The following is a 17,208-nucleotide window of genomic DNA, read 5'->3' as shown; positions in this document are numbered from 1 at the left end:
TAAAACTAGGGCTTGAGCTATGTTGATCTTGATCGACGATTGTGAGAAACTGAATAGATGGAGAACAGATAGCAAGATTTGGGGGGATCGGTAAAGAAAAGGGAATAACCAGAGCCCAGATTAAATAGCCGAGGTCTTCTTATCATGGGCGAGCATACCAGTACCTGGCTCATGCAGAGTGACGTGTACTGATTTGGTAAAATAGTGGAGCTTTTGGTTCTATTGCAAATGGACAGCAGTTTTCATTGAAAAAGTTATGATGAGAACAGCTGAAATTAGGCAGAAAGAGGAAAGATCAGTGTTACCGTGATTTACCATTCTACCTGTCTATTCTACTGTACGTTCCTGTGTGTCTCAGTTGATCGTCACCCTCTGATCGTCGCCGTCATCCCTCAGCTATGGTGTGGGGCAGCTGAAGAGTTCATACCCCACTTGCCACTTAAAGTTATTCATGTATTAAATGTTTTCAGGAATGGGATTTTAAATGCAATTTAATCACCTGGGGCAGACTAACTGCTTCTGCTTGGAATATCCTTACCACATCCTTACAGCAATGAAAACTCCTCTACTATGGCTCGTTACAACACCATCCACCACTTGTGCCAAAGCACCTTAGCACGCCGGATCCCGCAATTCCCGCGTCCGAGGTCATGAAATCCGATTTAACACAATTAGTAGTGTGAATTCAAATTTTATTCTCGGTAAGGACATTGCCGAATACAACCCGGAAGACATGAATAGTCCCGAGGTTCCATGGGTAACAGAACACAATGTCTCTATCTTCATGGTCTCAATTCTAGTAATTCGTATGTAAGCTCCAATACACAACAAGTCTTTACTATCTCGCTAGGCTAATATGAAACGACCTAAACCCCTATGCACTTGTCGGTACAGCCGAGAGAACAGACAGATTGTGGGACGGTCCACGGCAGCATTCTGGTCGTAGACAGACGTCCGCTGCGAGGTCACTGGACACGTATATTGTTTCTCGGTCGCAATGAAAGCCATTGAAACTAGTTGAAAGACACGTTGAATATGCTGGTGCACGATGCTTTAGCCCAGGGACAACTACAAAAACATATGGACTGGACATCAAAGGAAAAGACTCACCACCCATGTTGGGAAAATAAAGCCAATCATCGATTGCGAGTGACTTTGGAAGGGCCACAGATTCGGCGATGCAGTCTGTTCCATCACATGTTGGGCCCCATATGGTATATGTTTCATCCTCATCCTCGCTGTCCAGGGGATAAAACTCGCCTGATGCGCGAAGAATCTTTGGTTGCGGCCCGGGCTCAAAGATGTTGCAGAGGAAAGTACCGTATACACCATCGTTTATATAGATCATATGTCGACTTTCTTTGTCCTCATCATTCTCGGTGGCATCCCGCCGCCCAATGATTCCGCAAGCCAATGTCAGCGCGCCCGCCGCAAAATAACGGCCGGGCTCCGCTACGAGCTCAACATTGATGCCGCAGAAGTATCTGCCAATAGAGAGCCGGATAGACTTAGCCATAGCATCGAAGCTATGAGCTGAGAAACCGCCACCAATGTCTAGCAGGTGCATGTCATGGCCGATACGCCGGCCAGCGTCGAACACGTCGCGGGCATTTTGGATGGCTTTGTCAAATGCAGTCGGGTCCTTTGCATTAGAGCCAATATGGAAGCTCACTCCCATGACAGAGAGACCTAGCGACTTCGCACATTGCAGAAGCTTGACCGAAGTGGCTGAAGACGCCCCGAATTTGGACCCCAACGAATACGTGGCAGATGGATCGGAGGCTAAGCATCTCAGGATTAATTGAGCATCTGGGAGCCACTGCCGAATCTTGTGGAGTTCTGCCTCGTTATCGAATGTCATTCTCCTCACTCCAGAGCGTTGCGCATATTCCAGATCGGATATTTTCTTGCATGGGTTTGCGAAGATAATTCTTTCTGGCGCTGCTCCGTTTGACAGCACCAGTTCCATCTCATTTCGTGATGCGCAATCAAAACCGCTATTCAATGCCGTCAGGAGCTTGATAATCTGACCGTCCGGGTTGCACTTGACAGCTGAGGCACATTGTCAGCCCAGACAACCAGAGGAACTGAGAATAATGAATGAGAGACTTCGTTGGGAAGACCAACCGTAGAATGGTTTTACGTCGGGTAGGAGGCTCGTCCACCGCTGATATTCATTATGGATATAGCCAAGGTCCATTACGCAGAATGGTTCAGACCGGTGCCTTTGCGATGGCTGTGATAACTTCCCCCTCATGGCTTCAAGAACCGTGCTGTTTGTTGGCGGTCCGTTTGCTTTACTTTGGCAAATGGTTTCTTTTGGAAAGCAAGCTTCCAAAGGCTTTTCCTCTGTCTCGTGTGGCATTTTATTTCCCTATTCCCGGATATGGACGATGATCAGTGGTGGATGGGCGTCCGAAAGGGGAACAAGGGTTTGGGAAGAGATATGTATCAGACGAATTGACAGAACACAGAATAAGATGGGTAAGTATTTCATGATTATATAATTTCATGGTTACCACTAACTACCTAAGTCATAACTCGGTATATATTTCGCCCCCTTATGGTTAGGTATATTCCGTTATATAGCAAGATCTCACATTCCTCACGAAATTTGACTAGCCATCAAATCCCCCCGCTTCGCAGATTGGTCAACCCAAATAGATTCCTTCCATCAATGATGAAATTGCAGCAAGTAATGGACCTTGTCGTGCGACCTTCTCTCAGTAAGCGTGCGGTATTTCTTGATCCAGGGCGATATTGCGACGCGAGATTAACCCGTCCATCGGTCCAGCCGACGATTCACTCTGCGGTTGGTCATAGATTCTGTAAGTTTATGCGCGTCGCAGGCCACTCCACACGGTCGAAACCTAAAACTTGTTTCCATATCCCTTTTCTGTTTCGTTGTGGCGTTGTATAGTGGTGCTGCGTGATGGGCCGGCATTAGTACATAAGTACAGAGTCGGGATCAGACCTCGTCGTATTGATTTTCGGGTACCCACCCACATTACCCGCGGACCCGCAAAAGCCCCGTGGCCAAGGACCCTGTAAATTCACCGAATTACGGCTGAAAATTCCATATTACGCATAGAAAACCAGATACCTACAGTATATCAAAATCTATTACCATTTTTTATTTTCTTAGCGGATTTTGGACCCGACCTTGAAACCCACCTGGGTAGTAAGGACACTGGAAAATACCGCATCTTCAGCTGAACGAGCTGAAGGGGTTAAATGGGGCAGGATCCAGCAAGGACGAATGAACGGTCTTAACTGAAAATAGCCCAGAATTATCTACGGAGCGTATGCAAGACACAGCCGATGATCGCACATCCTCGTGAAAAGCTGGTCTTAGACCGATTTTCGAGCAATGCCAATAAAATCGCTGTTTAGAAGATCTCATTGTCTCGGCCCGCTATGGGACACCTCACAATACGGTTTGTTTTCTTTTGGGCCTGGAAACAATTTACTAAGGTACCTTCCTGGGAGATAAATACAGGATAGATCCTTCCACCCTCATATCCTCAATCCGTTTGAATTCTGACATTGCACCGAGTCTCTACATCAGAATATCTCAAATTTTTATCCCACATACACCTTCCGCAAAGTGCGTCAAAGAACTCCTTCATCCCATAAGATAAATCACGCTAACGGTGCGGTAGAACACGTCGCCATGTCTGAATTTATCCCGACCTGGAACCAGCCTAGTCACCCGGAGTCACTCCAGGTGGTCAAAGGTGCACCTTACGCAGCATGTGCCCGCTCATTAGTGGCATTGCCTGCGGGTGCACTGTTCAGCAAGATCACCACGGCTATTCCTGCGCCCCAAAAGACCTACACGTCTGTCCAGACCGGACCGGGCCTGAATATAGAGTTGTGCTCGGACCTCGTCTACTGCAATCACTCCTGCTCTCCTTCCCTCGAATTTGACATGTCAACATTTGAGGTCCGGGTCGCACGGGACCGGCCACTAGCAGTGGGTGATGAGTTAACATTCTTTTATCCAAGCACAGAATGGGATATGGTCCAACCGTTCAACTGCAAGTGTGGGTCTCAGAACTGTCTCGGAGTCATCGCAGGCAGTCAGGATATGAGTGCAACTGTCCTCAGTCAATACTGGCTGAATCCGCATGTGAGGGAGCTGCTGGCAGGGAAGACGACGATGGCTACCGAATCTAGCGAGGAAATTTCGATCAAAGCTTGAGCTGACTGCTTATGTCGGAATATTTTTGGGAGAAATCTTTTGGGATCAGCTTGCTTTCTACGGTATTGGATAAATATATAACTGCATCATTTGATAGAGCTGCAAGCGCATGAGAAAAAACCAAGATATGAATAGAAGCTTTCTTCAGACATGGCGTTGAATTGAATGATGACTGCCAGGGAGTGGTAATGCACTGGTAATCAATTTACCGATCAAGGTGTTGAGAGACGGGCTAAAGTAGGAGTTTGTTTACTTTTAAGCTGCGCAATGCATGGTTCAAATTACAGTAGTCCATATTAACGCAGTATCTCAGTTCAGACCTAGATACTACAGCAGATACTGTGTGAGTTGGAAGGAGAATGGCAGAAAGAGCCGAGGCTAGGTGTAGATCTTACTTAATATGGTGAAAGGCACAGGCTATCAGTCTAGGCCTGATTTGAATGATGAACTGTCTGCAACAATCTCATCATCCCTTGGCTTTCAGGTCCACTTACGTCACGGTGGGGGCGATGCGTGGGGGGCGGGGTTCGTGAAAGTGGACGATTTTACCCGTCATAAATCCCGTCAGATACACGTGCCGAAGTGCCCCACTGTTTCCATCAGTGGGCCGCCTTGGCACGATTGCCTTCCCCGTATAAGGAGTACTTAAATCTTAAACAACAAAAATGGGATAGCACGGGTTACAAGTTTGTACCGGGTCTTTGGCCCGGTTCCTGGAACACGATCATCGGAGGAGTTGGATCGAGGCAGCACGTTATAGTGGAGTCAATAGTTCAATTTGTCACACCGCCATAATAAGCCCAAAATTTGCGCAGTTTGAAGACGTCCAGGGAAAATCACAAAGCAAATCTGTTGGGAAGGAATTGCATGGGATTGTGTCAACCGCGGCTATCCACCTGTTATTTTACAATACTATGTACTGTACCTAGGTAAATACGAGGTATTGCCTGAATATTACTGTTCAATCAAAAGTTGACAGATCTAGTGAATCTTCAGACGCCTATCATCAATCGCCGAGTGATTCCAGTAGTCAAGGTATCGAGGATGTCATCAGCTATCATTTTATGGCTTGCACCAGCGAAAGATAGGGAGCGTTCTCCAATCATCTCCTACAATAGAGAGGATAATTAGGACCCAAAATTACGCAACTCGATCGCTAAATAATACCTTGTGGACTATCAATGATCCGGAGGCGCTGTCTAGCCCATTGAATAAACATATTTACCACTCGGTGCTGACAAGATCTTCTCATTAACACCTATCTAATCAGCATCCACATTTGTTAATGTCACCTATCACTCCAATACAACTACCATATCATTATCCTGAGCCGGATCAGCGAACACGATGACGAACGACCGATCCCTGGGTCCTAGAGCAAGCTCATGTGAAGAAACCTCGATTTCCAAGACGATCCCCATCACCATACAGGATGCTTTCCACCAGCGTGTCCTGGAGCAACATGATGCTCCAGCGGTTTGCGCCTGGGATGGAGAGCTTACATATGGAGAGCTGGACGAGAAATCCTCGGCCTTAGCCAGACTCTTGGCGCAGAAAGGGGTCCAGGCAGGAGTTTTTGTGCCGCTGTGCTTTGATCGGTCGCTATGGACAGCAGTGGCCATGCTCGCAGTTTCCAAAGCCGGTGGTGTCTTTTGCTTCCTTGAGCCAAAATACCCACTGGCTCGACTGCAACACATGTGCCGTCATATCAATTCCAAGATGGTGCTGGCCAGTGAATCTCAACTCGAGCTGGCGACGAAGCTGAGTGAGCATTCTCTGGTCCTTGCCGTGAACGAGAGTTTACTATCAACCTCCCCTACGGATCAGGAACTGGGCGATACGGTTCCTGATCAAGCAGCCTATGTCGCCTTCACATCAGGATCCACCGGTAAACCCAAGGGTATCGTTGTATCTCACCAAGCATTGGTCGCTGGAATTCTCCACAATCATAAGCCTTTGCATCTGAATCGACGTTCTCGGGTCTTGCACTTCGCATCATTTGCATTCGACGTCAGCTTCTTGGAGCATTTCTGGCCTCTTCTCGTTGGAGGCTGTCTTTGTATTCCGTCCGAGTCTGACCGCGAAAACAACCTCATGGAGACAATCCAGAAACTGCAGGTCAATTGGGCCTTCTTCACTCCTTCTGTAGCTCGTGTACTCAATCCCACCCAGCTACCAACTCTGAGACATCTCATCTTGGGAGGAGAGCCTGTGACTCAGACGGATCTGGATATGTGGTCACCACACGTCCAAATCATAGGCGTGTATGGTCCAGCAGAGTGCGCGGGATGCATCACTGTTCAATCCGACTATGGGAAGGTAGTGTCTGCTGCCAATATTGGTTTCCCTTATGCCGTCGCCTGCTGGGTGGTGGATGAGAATGACCATACTGTCCTCGTCCCAACCGGCTCAGTCGGGGAGCTTGTAATCAAGGGCCCCAGTTTAAGTGAAGGATACATTCATGATCCTGAACAAACAGCAAAGTCATACATTTCAAACCCCCCTTGGCTTTCGGTCTCCAATGAAGTGGAAGAGAAACTGTATAAAACCGGAGATCTGGTCCGCTGTCTCCCTGATGGCTCCTTTCATTTCATCGGCCGCAAGGATACGCAGGTTAAAATCAACGGTCAGCGCATCGAGCTCCAAGAAGTCGAGCATCACACACGGGCAGTTCTGGGAAGCAACCGAGAGGTCATTGTGGAAGCTGTCACGGCCGGTAGACCATCATCATCTCTCGTTGCCTTCATTGTCACAGAAAACGTCCCCCACTCTTCCACTGAACTCTTCCTGGCGCCGGAGGCGGGGTTTCAGGATCGAATCAACACAACCAGGTCGCTGCTACGCGGGAGGTTGCCGGGTTATATGATCCCGGAGACTTATATCTCGATCAGTCGTATCCCTTCGACGGTGACAGGAAAAGTGGATCGCAAGGGCTTGCGAGAGCAATTCACCCTTCTTCCGCGTGCCCAGATAAAGGCTTACTTTGGCCTTGAAAACAAGGAGAAGGCTATGCCACTTACTGCGACAGAAGTGCAGATGCAGAGACTTTGGGCCAATGTGCTCAACCTAGACTTGCACGAAGTTTCAAGACATGACGATTGGATCTCCTTGGGGGTGACTCTCTTGGGGCTATGCACCTGGTGTCTCTTGCACGTCAAGAGCAATTCTTCCTGACGGTGCCGGAGATATTCCGCCATAAAACAATTGCCACGCTGTGCCAGAATATCAAAACAGACGTTTCGGAGATGATGCAAGAGATCAATCCATTTGCGCTTCTGTACGACCATCAGCTAAAGGGCGACACACTTCTCCGTACCATCGCGGACCAGTGCCAAGTATCTCAGGACTCGATCGAGGATGCTTATCCTTGTACTTCGCTCCAGCTTGATGCGTCTCTTGTTCCAATCCAATTGGGGTACAATTATACACTACGACTCGAATTTCAATTGCCGTCCGCTGTTGATCCAGCCCAGCTCGCCCTCGCATGGGAAATGACGGTCGCCGCCAACCCTATTCTTCGTACGCGCATCGTCGAGCTGACGAAGGACCGTTATATACAAGCGGTTATTCGAGAGACAATCCCGTTAGACACTCTTCACAGATCAACTATGCCTCAATACGAGCCTTCTGTAGATGTCTGGGGACTTGGAAAGCGCCTTGTACGAGTCTGTGTTCAAACAAATCGGCTCGTCATGCTCATACATCACGCGATCTACGATGGCCAATCTTTACCCCTTCTCTTTCGAGACATCTCCAGCGCATACCAAGGTCAGAAGTTGACTCTGAGGCACTTTGCCCCATTTGTTCGGTGGTCGACAAATATCAGTGCTCCTCAACGTCAGTTCTGGATTGAAAAATTTGCCGAGTTCGACGGCAGAGTCTTCCCGCCAGTGCTGGATCCATCGCTCGAGCCTGTCGAAAGCCGCGAACTTACCGGAACCCTCAACATCATCAACGACGATTTCACTGCCACCAACAAAATCCGACTGGCCTTCGCTATCGTGACCTCCTGGTACCTCGGTACAGACGATGTTGTGTTCGGAGCCGTCTTCGCACGGCGATCGGCGCCTATCATGGATATCATAGATTCGGCCGTCCCGACTACTGCGATGCTCCCTGACCGAATCCAGCTGGACCCCAAAGAGACGCTCAGGTACAATCTGGAAAGGGATCAAGATAATGTCCTCTCCTTGATATCGAACGAAGGAATTGATGACCGCGATATCGAACAGCTGAGTCCCGAATGTGCAGCGGCATGCCAGTATGGCACCCTGCTGGCTGTGCAACCTGATTTGACTACGGCATATCCGGAGATGTTTCGTGAGAAGGACATGCAGTATTATGGCCCAATTTGCGCTTTGAATGCTCTGCTACAGTGCTACTTGTCCCCTGGGTCTGCAACCATCTCTCTTCGCCTCAGCGAGACTACGATGCAGGGCGTGTATTGTTGGGAGCAATTCATGGACGAATTTCAAGCAGTCTTCCACTTGATCCAGCAACGCCCGGAGGTGAAGCTTTGTGATCTTCGAAGTCAGCTGGACATTTCAACTTCCCGCTCCTTCCTTCCATAGATGTTGTGTTCCTGCTGGCAGTGTTGGGGGGAGTCATAAGCCAGGGACCGTATGAGGGCCAGGGCACAGGCTTTTGAGGATGCTTCTTATGCGATGATGTTCTTAATGAGGTGACTGTAAATGGTATCGAGAAGGAACCGGATTAGTCTAATTGTGACTGTCGACTTACAGTTTGTATCATGTAAACGGCGGACTTGTGAATTGCCCGAGCGGGTTTGATGTGCCTTCTTCGGGTTTAATACCCCAATACGCTGTCCAGTAACCTCCGCCTCCATGCTCTCGACATGAAAGACACCATCTCGCCCTTCCGGCCCCCTTCTACCCTTCTTTGTTACTCAAATCAGACCAAGGGATCGCGGGAGGGGGAAGAAATAACGCCCAGGGAAAGAAAGCGAATTGCCCAATTAAGCAATATTCACGACGTAGATGCCGCTTGCACGGGGAAACATTGCCAAATTTAATGGCAGACTGATGACCCTCGCTCTTAATTGATGGACTAGGAGATATTAGCTGCGAAGAGAATATTGCACCGGAATCAGGCCAGCGTGTCACTTTTGCTTGAGGCAGCTTACGGAATACACCGGGCGTGCATGCTCTGCGCTCTGATCCGGCTCCGTGATCAGATCATCAACACATCAAATCAGGGTTCTCGGTCAGGCTCAGTGAGTAGATGAATGTGGTTATAGAATGATCATTGACCAGCTCAGATAGCTCAAAGGCATGTTCAATTCAACTCAGCGACCAAAAGGCGGCGAGGGATGAGCACTAGAACAGGAGGAAGCCAAGACCTGGCCTAGGAAATCACGGAGGCGGGCACTTCTCCGTGGGCCAAATCCCTATAGTGTACGTTCGTGAGGTAGTGGGTGGGAGCCTACCATCTTCCAATCGAATTTACCATCTTTCTCCCTCCTGTTCTCGACTTCCACCTCTCCAGACCCCCTCATGATCTCATTCTGCAGGCGCGGGCTACCCCTCCCCGAGGGATCGCGCTAGCTGAAAGGCCCCGTCGACGACCCACCGCGGGCTGAATAGTCCACCGACTATCGATCGAGCTGAACTGACGCACTCCACAGTGGACTTGATGGCCCGGACTAGTTCGCAACGACAAAGTCAATCACGGCCAGCTGCAGCGGGGCCAATCCCTCCGATCTGCTGTCCGGGCGATCTGGATTTTGCAAACCTTCCCATGGCGCCCTCCCGTCGCCCAGCCAATGTTTGTTTGGCCAAGGGGACAGCTTCAGTTCGGGAGATGGGAACTGTACCAGTCCTCGAAGCTACAAGACTGCTCCAATCCCCGATTCCGAATGCCCCCGTCTGGGCGTTGGATCACCATGCAGCTCTTGACCTCCGACCTGCCGTGTCACCCGTTGGCCAAGCATCTCGAGCCATTGCATCCACTCTACCAATCCGAGCCATCCGAGTTGCCCCAGACCGCTGCCCATGCGAAATCTTGGATGGTTCTGCAAGGGATGCCGATCCGATGATCGCTGCACCCTGCCCAGCTTGGGGCACCGTGAAAGGTGCTGAATCCTGCTGGCTCCTCCACACTGATCCTGTCGGAATCTGGATCGGCGGGCCGAGTGGAATGGGTGCGCATGGCTCTACCCGATGTCATCGCCAGCTAGATGCCTGGCGAGCAACCAGTGAACTCTGCCAGGGAGGTCTATAAAGCGCAGGTAGCTGACCGGGCAGCACGTCAATCGGCGTGCTTCCTTCTCGTGCACCCGGTCATATCTTCATATTCCCTGTCTCAGTCGTAACAATGGGTCTGAGAATCGTGACTCTGCTGTCCGTCTTCTTGTCTCTGTGGGCTCTCGCGGTAGCCGAGTCGATTCCCAAGACCGATTACGATGTGATTGTCGTCGGCGGTGGCCCCTCGGGTCTCAGTGCCCTGAGTGGCGTCTCTCGTGTCCGGCGAACCGCATTACTGTTCGACAACCAGGAGTACCGCAATGCCCCTACTCGTAACATGCACGACGTCATTGGCAATGACGGTAATCTCCACGATTCATATGGATGTGGTATCCCTCAGTGACTAACTTCCCGTAGGCACCCCGCCCGCTGAGTTCCGTGCCCTGGCTCGCGAGCAGATTCTCAAGTACCCCACGGCTCACATCAAAAACGCGACCGTCAAGTCCATCACCCCAATTGGCAATGCCGAAGTCTCGGTATTCTCCGTGGTGGATGCGTCGGGCAAGAACTACACTGCGCGCAAGGTCGTTCTCGGCACCGGTATGCGGGATGTGCTTCCCAACACCCCCGGCATGGAGGAAGGCTGGGGCAAGGGCATCTTCTGGTGCCCCTGGTGTGATGGGTACGAGCACCGTGACCAGCCCTTCGGTATCATCGGAAACCTGTCCGATGTGTTGGGCAGCGTGCTGGAGGTGAACACCCAATTCTCCGACATCATTGCCTTTGTCAACGGGACCCAGACCCGGGCGGGTGAAGCCCAGGCCACGGCTTCGCACGAGGACTGGGAGGAGCAGCTCAAGGCCTGGAATGTCAAGATCGAGAACCGCACTATCGCCTCCATTGAGCGCATTCAGGATGGCGAGACACACCAGAACAAGACGGCCGATCTGCAGTTTGACAAGTTCCTGGTGCACTTCACCACCGGGGAGCCCATCGAGCGCAATGCCTTCATCACCAACTTTGCGTCCGTGCAGCGCTCCTCGCTGCCGTACCAGATGCACCTGAACGTCAGCCGTGAGAAGATCACGGTCGATACGAGCGGCATGCGCACCAACCTGACGGGTGTCTATGCCGTCGGCGATGCCAATAGCGACGGCAGCACTAATGTCCCGCACGCTATGTTCTCCGGCAAGAAGGCTGCTGTCTACCTTCATGGTATGTGGCACCTCAGCCCATGTTCCCTGAGGATATCTTCCTAACATTCATCACTAGTGCAACTGTCGCGCGAAGATTCCGCATCCAAGATCTCCAAGCGCACTGGCTTGACTCCGCGTGAGCTGGAGAAGGAGGCTAACCGCGCCATTGGCCGTAACCTCGAGCCCCAGTGGGAGAAGGTTCAGAAGCGGAACTGAGTGGTGTGCAAACGGTATTTCTCGTGTGGACCGCTCCGCTAGGCAGACCTCCTTTCCTGCCCACGGGGCCGACCGGAGCTATGAACATCTCATGTTGATGGGATGCCGAGTCTACGAGCAGTGGTGCTTCTGCACATCATGGACACGTAATTAATCCATCATCATTCCCAATGATACATGTAATTGAAGCATACCCCGGAGGACTTTGATGCCGCCTCCCATCACTCTTGATCCTCCTATCATTCTCTTGCCCCTTCCCGGTCTTGGTTGCCCGTAGGCCGTCCGGTCGGAACCCTTTTTGCCTGGCGAGTACGACCTCTTGCTCGGCAATACATCTACCCGTGCCCCAAGGCTCCGACGTAAATGCATCCAAGATGCCTAGCCGCCATCCGGGTTGGCCGAGTTGACCGACGCTCGACGGACCGAGCGTCCTTCGGCTGTGCTGCCCGCCGGAAATGCAAACCCGGTTCCATGCGGATGGGGAGCTGGCCGGCTGGCTGCAAGGCCGGCATGACCCAACGAGAGTTCTGATAGATTGATGCATACCGGCCGTCCACGCCCGATTCCTGCCACAGCTAGTATCCATCAGTTACTTGCTGCGATGGAATCATGCACAGATTTGGGACAACAACTCGATAGCTCTGAGTTCCATCTTGAGCGAATCCGCTCGGCGAGCTGCCCGGCCACTGAAATGCCTCACCGCGGGCCAAATCCTGCATGCCTCCACCTCAATGCCGACAGCTGGGGCAGAGTTTCTATCCTAGCAGACCAGGCATCGGGCGCCCTGCCAAACAAGAATTCGTCCGGGCGAGCTGGAGGCGATATCCGCAGAGGCACGCCCCCCGTTTGATCGGCGGAGGGGTATTCCCATCTCTGCTTCCATGGCCCCATGGAGGGTTCCATGCCTCGTGTGATGGGCGTCTGATGTCGCGCAATCCCATGTGCACCATTTATGTTGTGCCGGCTGTTGATGCATCGGCATCTCGACTTAAACCCGATACCGAGGAGCATCGCATCCATTGAACTCTCCGTGGGAATCCAATTATGAGATAAGTTCATCCGGACAAGGTGGGGTTCAGTCGAGCATGACCGCGGTTCAGCGTCGGAAAAATCGAGCGACCAACGCTGAGGGGCGAACCTGATATCCTCCACGGGTGTGAGAGCTCGGATGAATCGCCCGAAACGGCGGCCTCAACGGGGATCGGCAGAGGATCGTCGATCGGCAGCAGGGTTGCTGGTTCGTCCAGCGCCGGCTGGTCCCTGAACCCTGTACCCCCTCATCTCTGGCTCAATGGGGGCCTCGCCATCCTCTCCAATCGCGTCCAATCCCCCTCTTATCAAGGTGACCTCGTACTGAATGCTTTCTCCACCGCCTCCCCTCGTGACTGGCCCAAGTTGTGCCCTGGCCGGTCCCTTGGCCGATGGTCTCCATGCTGTGGGGCCTGCTCTCTGAAACGCGGCGCTTGAATCGCAGCTGTGGAGATCGACAAGCAATTCGCGCAGGTCATCCAGTGTTTCATAACAACCGTACCCTGTGAACCACACTTGGACGTCCAGGCGAACCCTTCTAGGCCGGGCATTTGATCTGCGCTTGGCCATCCATTGGCTGCTGCTCGGCCCGTTCATGATATTGGATTCCTCGACCGTTGGAGTCCTAGTCCTCTGATGTCGACGCACGCCGATCCTTCTAAGATGTATCTACCCAAATTCAGGGCCGAAACCCGGGGAGGAACTCTCCCCTTCATCCAGTGCGCGAAACGGCGGCAATGCGCATGCTTCGACTCGGGTCATCATGCACAGCGGATGGGCTTCCGTCCTAGTCGCCGGTGGTCGTTGCCGATCATGCTATTCTAACGAAACAGTCTAAATGAATCAGATATAAAAACCCCTTCGAAGCCGTCTGAATTTCCTGCTCATCATCAAGCAGATCTACGACTATCGCTTGCTCGGATACTTCCTTGTTCCCAATTATCACTCCTTCCAACCTTTTATATCCATCCTTCTTTTTCGATTCTTATCTTCCACAATGAAGCTCTCCATCGCTACTCTCGCTCTTGCCCTCTCGGGCTCTGCCATGGCTGCTCCCTTCTTTTCCAATGGCACCACTGTCTATTCCTCGTCTTCGGGCCTTCCGACTCCCGCGCGGGCCCCGTCGAGCACCGGTCTGCCTGCGCCATCCACCACTCCTGTGGTTGGCTCCCAGCCGGCTTCATTCCTGCCCAAGCGGAGTGGTCTTCCCTCCATTCCTACCGACCTGCCATCTCTCATTTCAGATGCGCAGTCGGCCCTTGGTGCTCTTGCTTCGGCCGGTGCGCAGAAGCGTGACGCATCTCTCGCTCTCCCAACCGATCTGCCTTCACTGATCTCTGATGTCGAGTCAGTGTCTGCTGCCCTCGCTTCGAGCGGTGCTCAGAAGCGGGGCGAGTCTCTGTCGATCCCGACCGATCTCCCCTCTCTGGTTCCGGATGCTGAGGCCATTGCTGCCAGCCTCGCTTCCAGTGGTGTTCAGAAGCGCGCTGACTCCGCTGCACTCCCGACCGACCTACCCTCTCTGATCTCGGATATCCAGTCTGCGCTCGGAGCCCTTGCCTCGTCTGGTGCCCAGAAGCGCGATGGCTCTCTGTCCATTCCCACTGATCTGCCCTCTCTGGTGTCTGAGGCTGAGTCTGTTGTTGCGGCCCTTGCCTCGAGCGGTGTCCAGAAGCGTGGCTTCACGTCTACGCCTCTACGTACCCCCACTGGTACTCTCAGCGGTATTCCTAGTGCTACCCCTGTCCCCTCCAGCTCTCGCCTCCCTCTGCCTTCTACCCCTTCCGGCCTTCCGGAGTCCTCCACCAAGCCTGTGACCTCCCCAACCGGCTTCTCTATCCTCGGCTTCCCCATTGCCTAGACGCTTAGAGACGAGAGAGACTCTCTCGCCAAGAAACAGGGCAGACATCTGTCGTGCGCGTTGTTGACCAACGTGCCACGTGTTGATTTCTGTGCATGGTCCTAGACCTATCCATTCTTTTGCCATACGTTCGCTTACTCGGCTTGCCTTTTGGAGGATCTGGTTTAAAGTGTGAAATTACACGGCTTTTATGGAAATGATTTGAAGAATACATCGTTTTTCGGAGCCTTCTCATTGTAGTAATCGTGCATCATTCGCCCACTAACGCAGGCGCCCCAATGGGGGCCTTCAATGTTGACGTGTTCATGTGTTGATCTTGGCGACTCAGGAAGTTCTTCGGGCTAGACCGCTTGTGCAGTCTCCATGGTTGCAAAAGGTAGGTCGTGTTCAATCCTCGCCCCAAGCTAGCGTCGACGCCGTCAGCGCTGCGGCCCGATCTTCTGGTCGGCTAAAGAACAAATTATTCCAGTTCCCGTCCCGACATAGTTAACATAGCATTGTCTGGTTGGTCAGATTTCGGAGAATGTAAGCGCTATGACATCCATTTAACGCCTCCCGGGCTGGTACCCAATCAGCATGGTCAGGTAATAATCATCACTCCCTGCACCGTAACGTTTTCGAGGTCGCTGCTTACATGGGAAGATGGTGCCCCTCTTCCCTGAGCTTCAATAGCCACCTCATCACACATGGCGCGGGGTGGTCACCTTCGGCTGACAGTCATGAATCATTAAATAGTGCGGTCGTTTCCCCAGCTCCTCGACCTCTCTTACTCCATTATCAGCCACCTCATTCGCTTCCTTTAATTGAGAAACAATAGTATAGGTCTCCTTGAACACTATTCATTGCCATGCCTCTACCGTCCGAGCAAGCAACCGTTGACACGGGTCGTCAGCTACTCAGTACTTTGCAAGGCATTTTTGGTCCCCATCCCGGATACCGGCCTGGTGAGATCCTGCTTCTGTTTCCAATGCATACTCTTGATTCCTGGTAACCGTCAAAAAAGCACATGCCAAGGGCATTCTCCTGAAGGGGTCCTTTACCCCCACCAACGAAGCTGCATCTCTTTCGGCGGCACCGCACTTTCATCGAGAGTCAACACCTATAATCGCCCGCTTCTCAAGCTCAGGTGGGCTTCCTGAATTGCCTGACACCGACCCCAACGGCAATCCAAGAGGGCTCGCGGTGCGATTCTTACTAGAAGAATCCCCGCGCCGCGTACACACCGATATTATTACACATTCAACCCCCTTCTTCCCTGCAAAAGATGGACCCGAGGCACTCGCCTTTTTCCGTTCGGTTGCGAATGGCACAATTGCCGAATTCCTTACCACCCACCCGGCAGCTCTAGCATTTGTTCAAGCGCCAAAGCCATTCCCTGCCAGCTTCGCGACCGACAAATATTTCGGGGTGAACGCATTCAAACTGGTCAGCGAAGAGGGGAAGGAGACTTTCATCAGATATAGGATCGCACCCCGAGCTGGGGAGTCCTATCTGGACGACGACGAGGCGAAAACCAAAAGCCCTGCCTATTTGTTCGATGCAGTACCCGGGTTGCTAGCTCACGGGTCTATTGAGTTTGATCTTGAGGCCCAAGTCGCCGACGAAGGTGACGTGACGGATGACTGCACGGTTCACTGGCCTGATCACCGTCGCGTGGTCAAGCTGGGTGTTATTTCGCTGGTGTCTGTCGTGGAAGACAACTTGTCTGAACAAAAGAGAATTATATTTGATCCGGTGCCTCGGGTGAATGGCATCGAGCCATCTGAGGATCCCCTCATTGATGTTCGGGCGGCGGTCTATTTGATCAGTGGCCGAGAACGACGAGCTGCGTAGGCGCTCGTCAGGTTTGGTCTGCAAGCTTGATGAGGACATGTCACATAGTATGCTATTTCCGAATGCAATATACGTGTGGCTTGCCATATCGTAGACCTTCTATATGGAGAGTATATAGTAGTTCTTGAAATATTAGGTGGTTACGGTATAGTCCGTGTTCCTAGCGTGTAAATATGCACGTGAAAAAGTAGCACTCTGAGAACTCGGTGCGCTAGACGCCTGGTTGGCAGTAGGTTATGTCGGTCTGCTGTCTATACGTAGGTATTCTCGCTAATGTGGAGATATCCTCGTATAGGAAGAGCCCGTCTTCCTTCGCGGACCACGACCGGCGGTAGTCGGGATTCCCGAGTCGGTCGGCATTCTAGAGACTGCTAGGTATCCCGCTGGCCAAAGGATACGACATTACAGTGCGTTAATAATGCAGCCTTGTAGGGCATGTGTCCGGTCCTTGATCGGAGGCAGTTAGTGCGGTACGGGGAGAAGAGATGGTCCCAAGCTCATCGTCGTGATGGATACATATCTTGGCATCAGGTACCTAGGTATACCTCCCATCACTCGGTCGAACACACACCCGTGTCAATTGCTCCTCCATAGCCATTAAAACACACGCAGACGCTAAACACGTGTAGATGCTAAAGCAACTGTTCAAACGGGAGGCATGACCCC

General features: G+C 51.9%; 6 protein-coding genes across 6 annotated transcripts; 5 read left to right on the top strand and 1 right to left on the bottom strand.

Moving 5' to 3' along the window:
* Window positions 1–846: 846 nt before the first annotated feature.
* On the bottom strand, window positions 847–2,200 carry N7482_007941 (type III PLP-dependent enzyme; the record flags this gene model as incomplete). The annotated part of the gene is made up of 3 exons (XM_056690065.1): window positions 847–1,013; window positions 1,111–2,052; window positions 2,128–2,200. The coding sequence occupies 3 exons, from the start codon at window positions 2,198–2,200 to the stop codon at window positions 847–849; spliced, it is 1,182 nt and encodes a 393-aa protein (XP_056542494.1).
* A 1,473-nt stretch (window positions 2,201–3,673) lies between these two features.
* N7482_007940 (uncharacterized protein) lies at window positions 3,674–4,204 on the top strand (the record flags this gene model as incomplete). The annotated part of the gene is made up of 1 exon (XM_056690064.1): window positions 3,674–4,204. The coding sequence occupies one exon, from the start codon at window positions 3,674–3,676 to the stop codon at window positions 4,202–4,204; it is 531 nt and encodes a 176-aa protein (XP_056542493.1).
* A 1,347-nt stretch (window positions 4,205–5,551) lies between these two features.
* On the top strand, window positions 5,552–8,775 carry N7482_007939 (uncharacterized protein; the record flags this gene model as incomplete). Its single annotated transcript, XM_056690063.1, has 2 exons — window positions 5,552–7,318; window positions 7,366–8,775. 2 exons carry the CDS (start codon window positions 5,552–5,554, stop codon window positions 8,773–8,775), a joined length of 3,177 nt encoding a protein of 1,058 aa, XP_056542492.1.
* A 1,762-nt stretch (window positions 8,776–10,537) lies between these two features.
* On the top strand, window positions 10,538–11,819 carry N7482_007938 (NAD(P)/FAD-dependent oxidoreductase; the record flags this gene model as incomplete). Its single annotated transcript, XM_056690062.1, has 3 exons — window positions 10,538–10,769; window positions 10,825–11,622; window positions 11,698–11,819. 3 exons carry the CDS (start codon window positions 10,538–10,540, stop codon window positions 11,817–11,819), a joined length of 1,152 nt encoding a protein of 383 aa, XP_056542491.1.
* A 2,026-nt stretch (window positions 11,820–13,845) lies between these two features.
* N7482_007937 (uncharacterized protein) lies at window positions 13,846–14,709 on the top strand (the record flags this gene model as incomplete). The annotated part of the gene is made up of 1 exon (XM_056690061.1): window positions 13,846–14,709. One exon carries the CDS (start codon window positions 13,846–13,848, stop codon window positions 14,707–14,709), a length of 864 nt encoding a protein of 287 aa, XP_056542490.1.
* An 847-nt stretch (window positions 14,710–15,556) lies between these two features.
* Window positions 15,557–16,542, top strand: N7482_007936 (catalase family peroxidase; the record flags this gene model as incomplete). The annotated part of the gene is made up of 2 exons (XM_056690060.1): window positions 15,557–15,653; window positions 15,713–16,542. 2 exons carry the CDS (start codon window positions 15,557–15,559, stop codon window positions 16,540–16,542), a joined length of 927 nt encoding a protein of 308 aa, XP_056542489.1.
* Between the last annotated feature and the right edge of the window lie 666 nt (window positions 16,543–17,208).

Source organism: Penicillium canariense (assembly GCF_028826845.1).
Source record: "Penicillium canariense strain IBT 26290 chromosome Unknown utg000004l_segment0_segment0, whole genome shotgun sequence".
Classification (NCBI taxonomy): Eukaryota; Fungi; Ascomycota; class Eurotiomycetes; order Eurotiales; family Aspergillaceae; genus Penicillium; species Penicillium canariense.
This window is presented reverse-complemented; position numbering and strand designations above follow the sequence as displayed.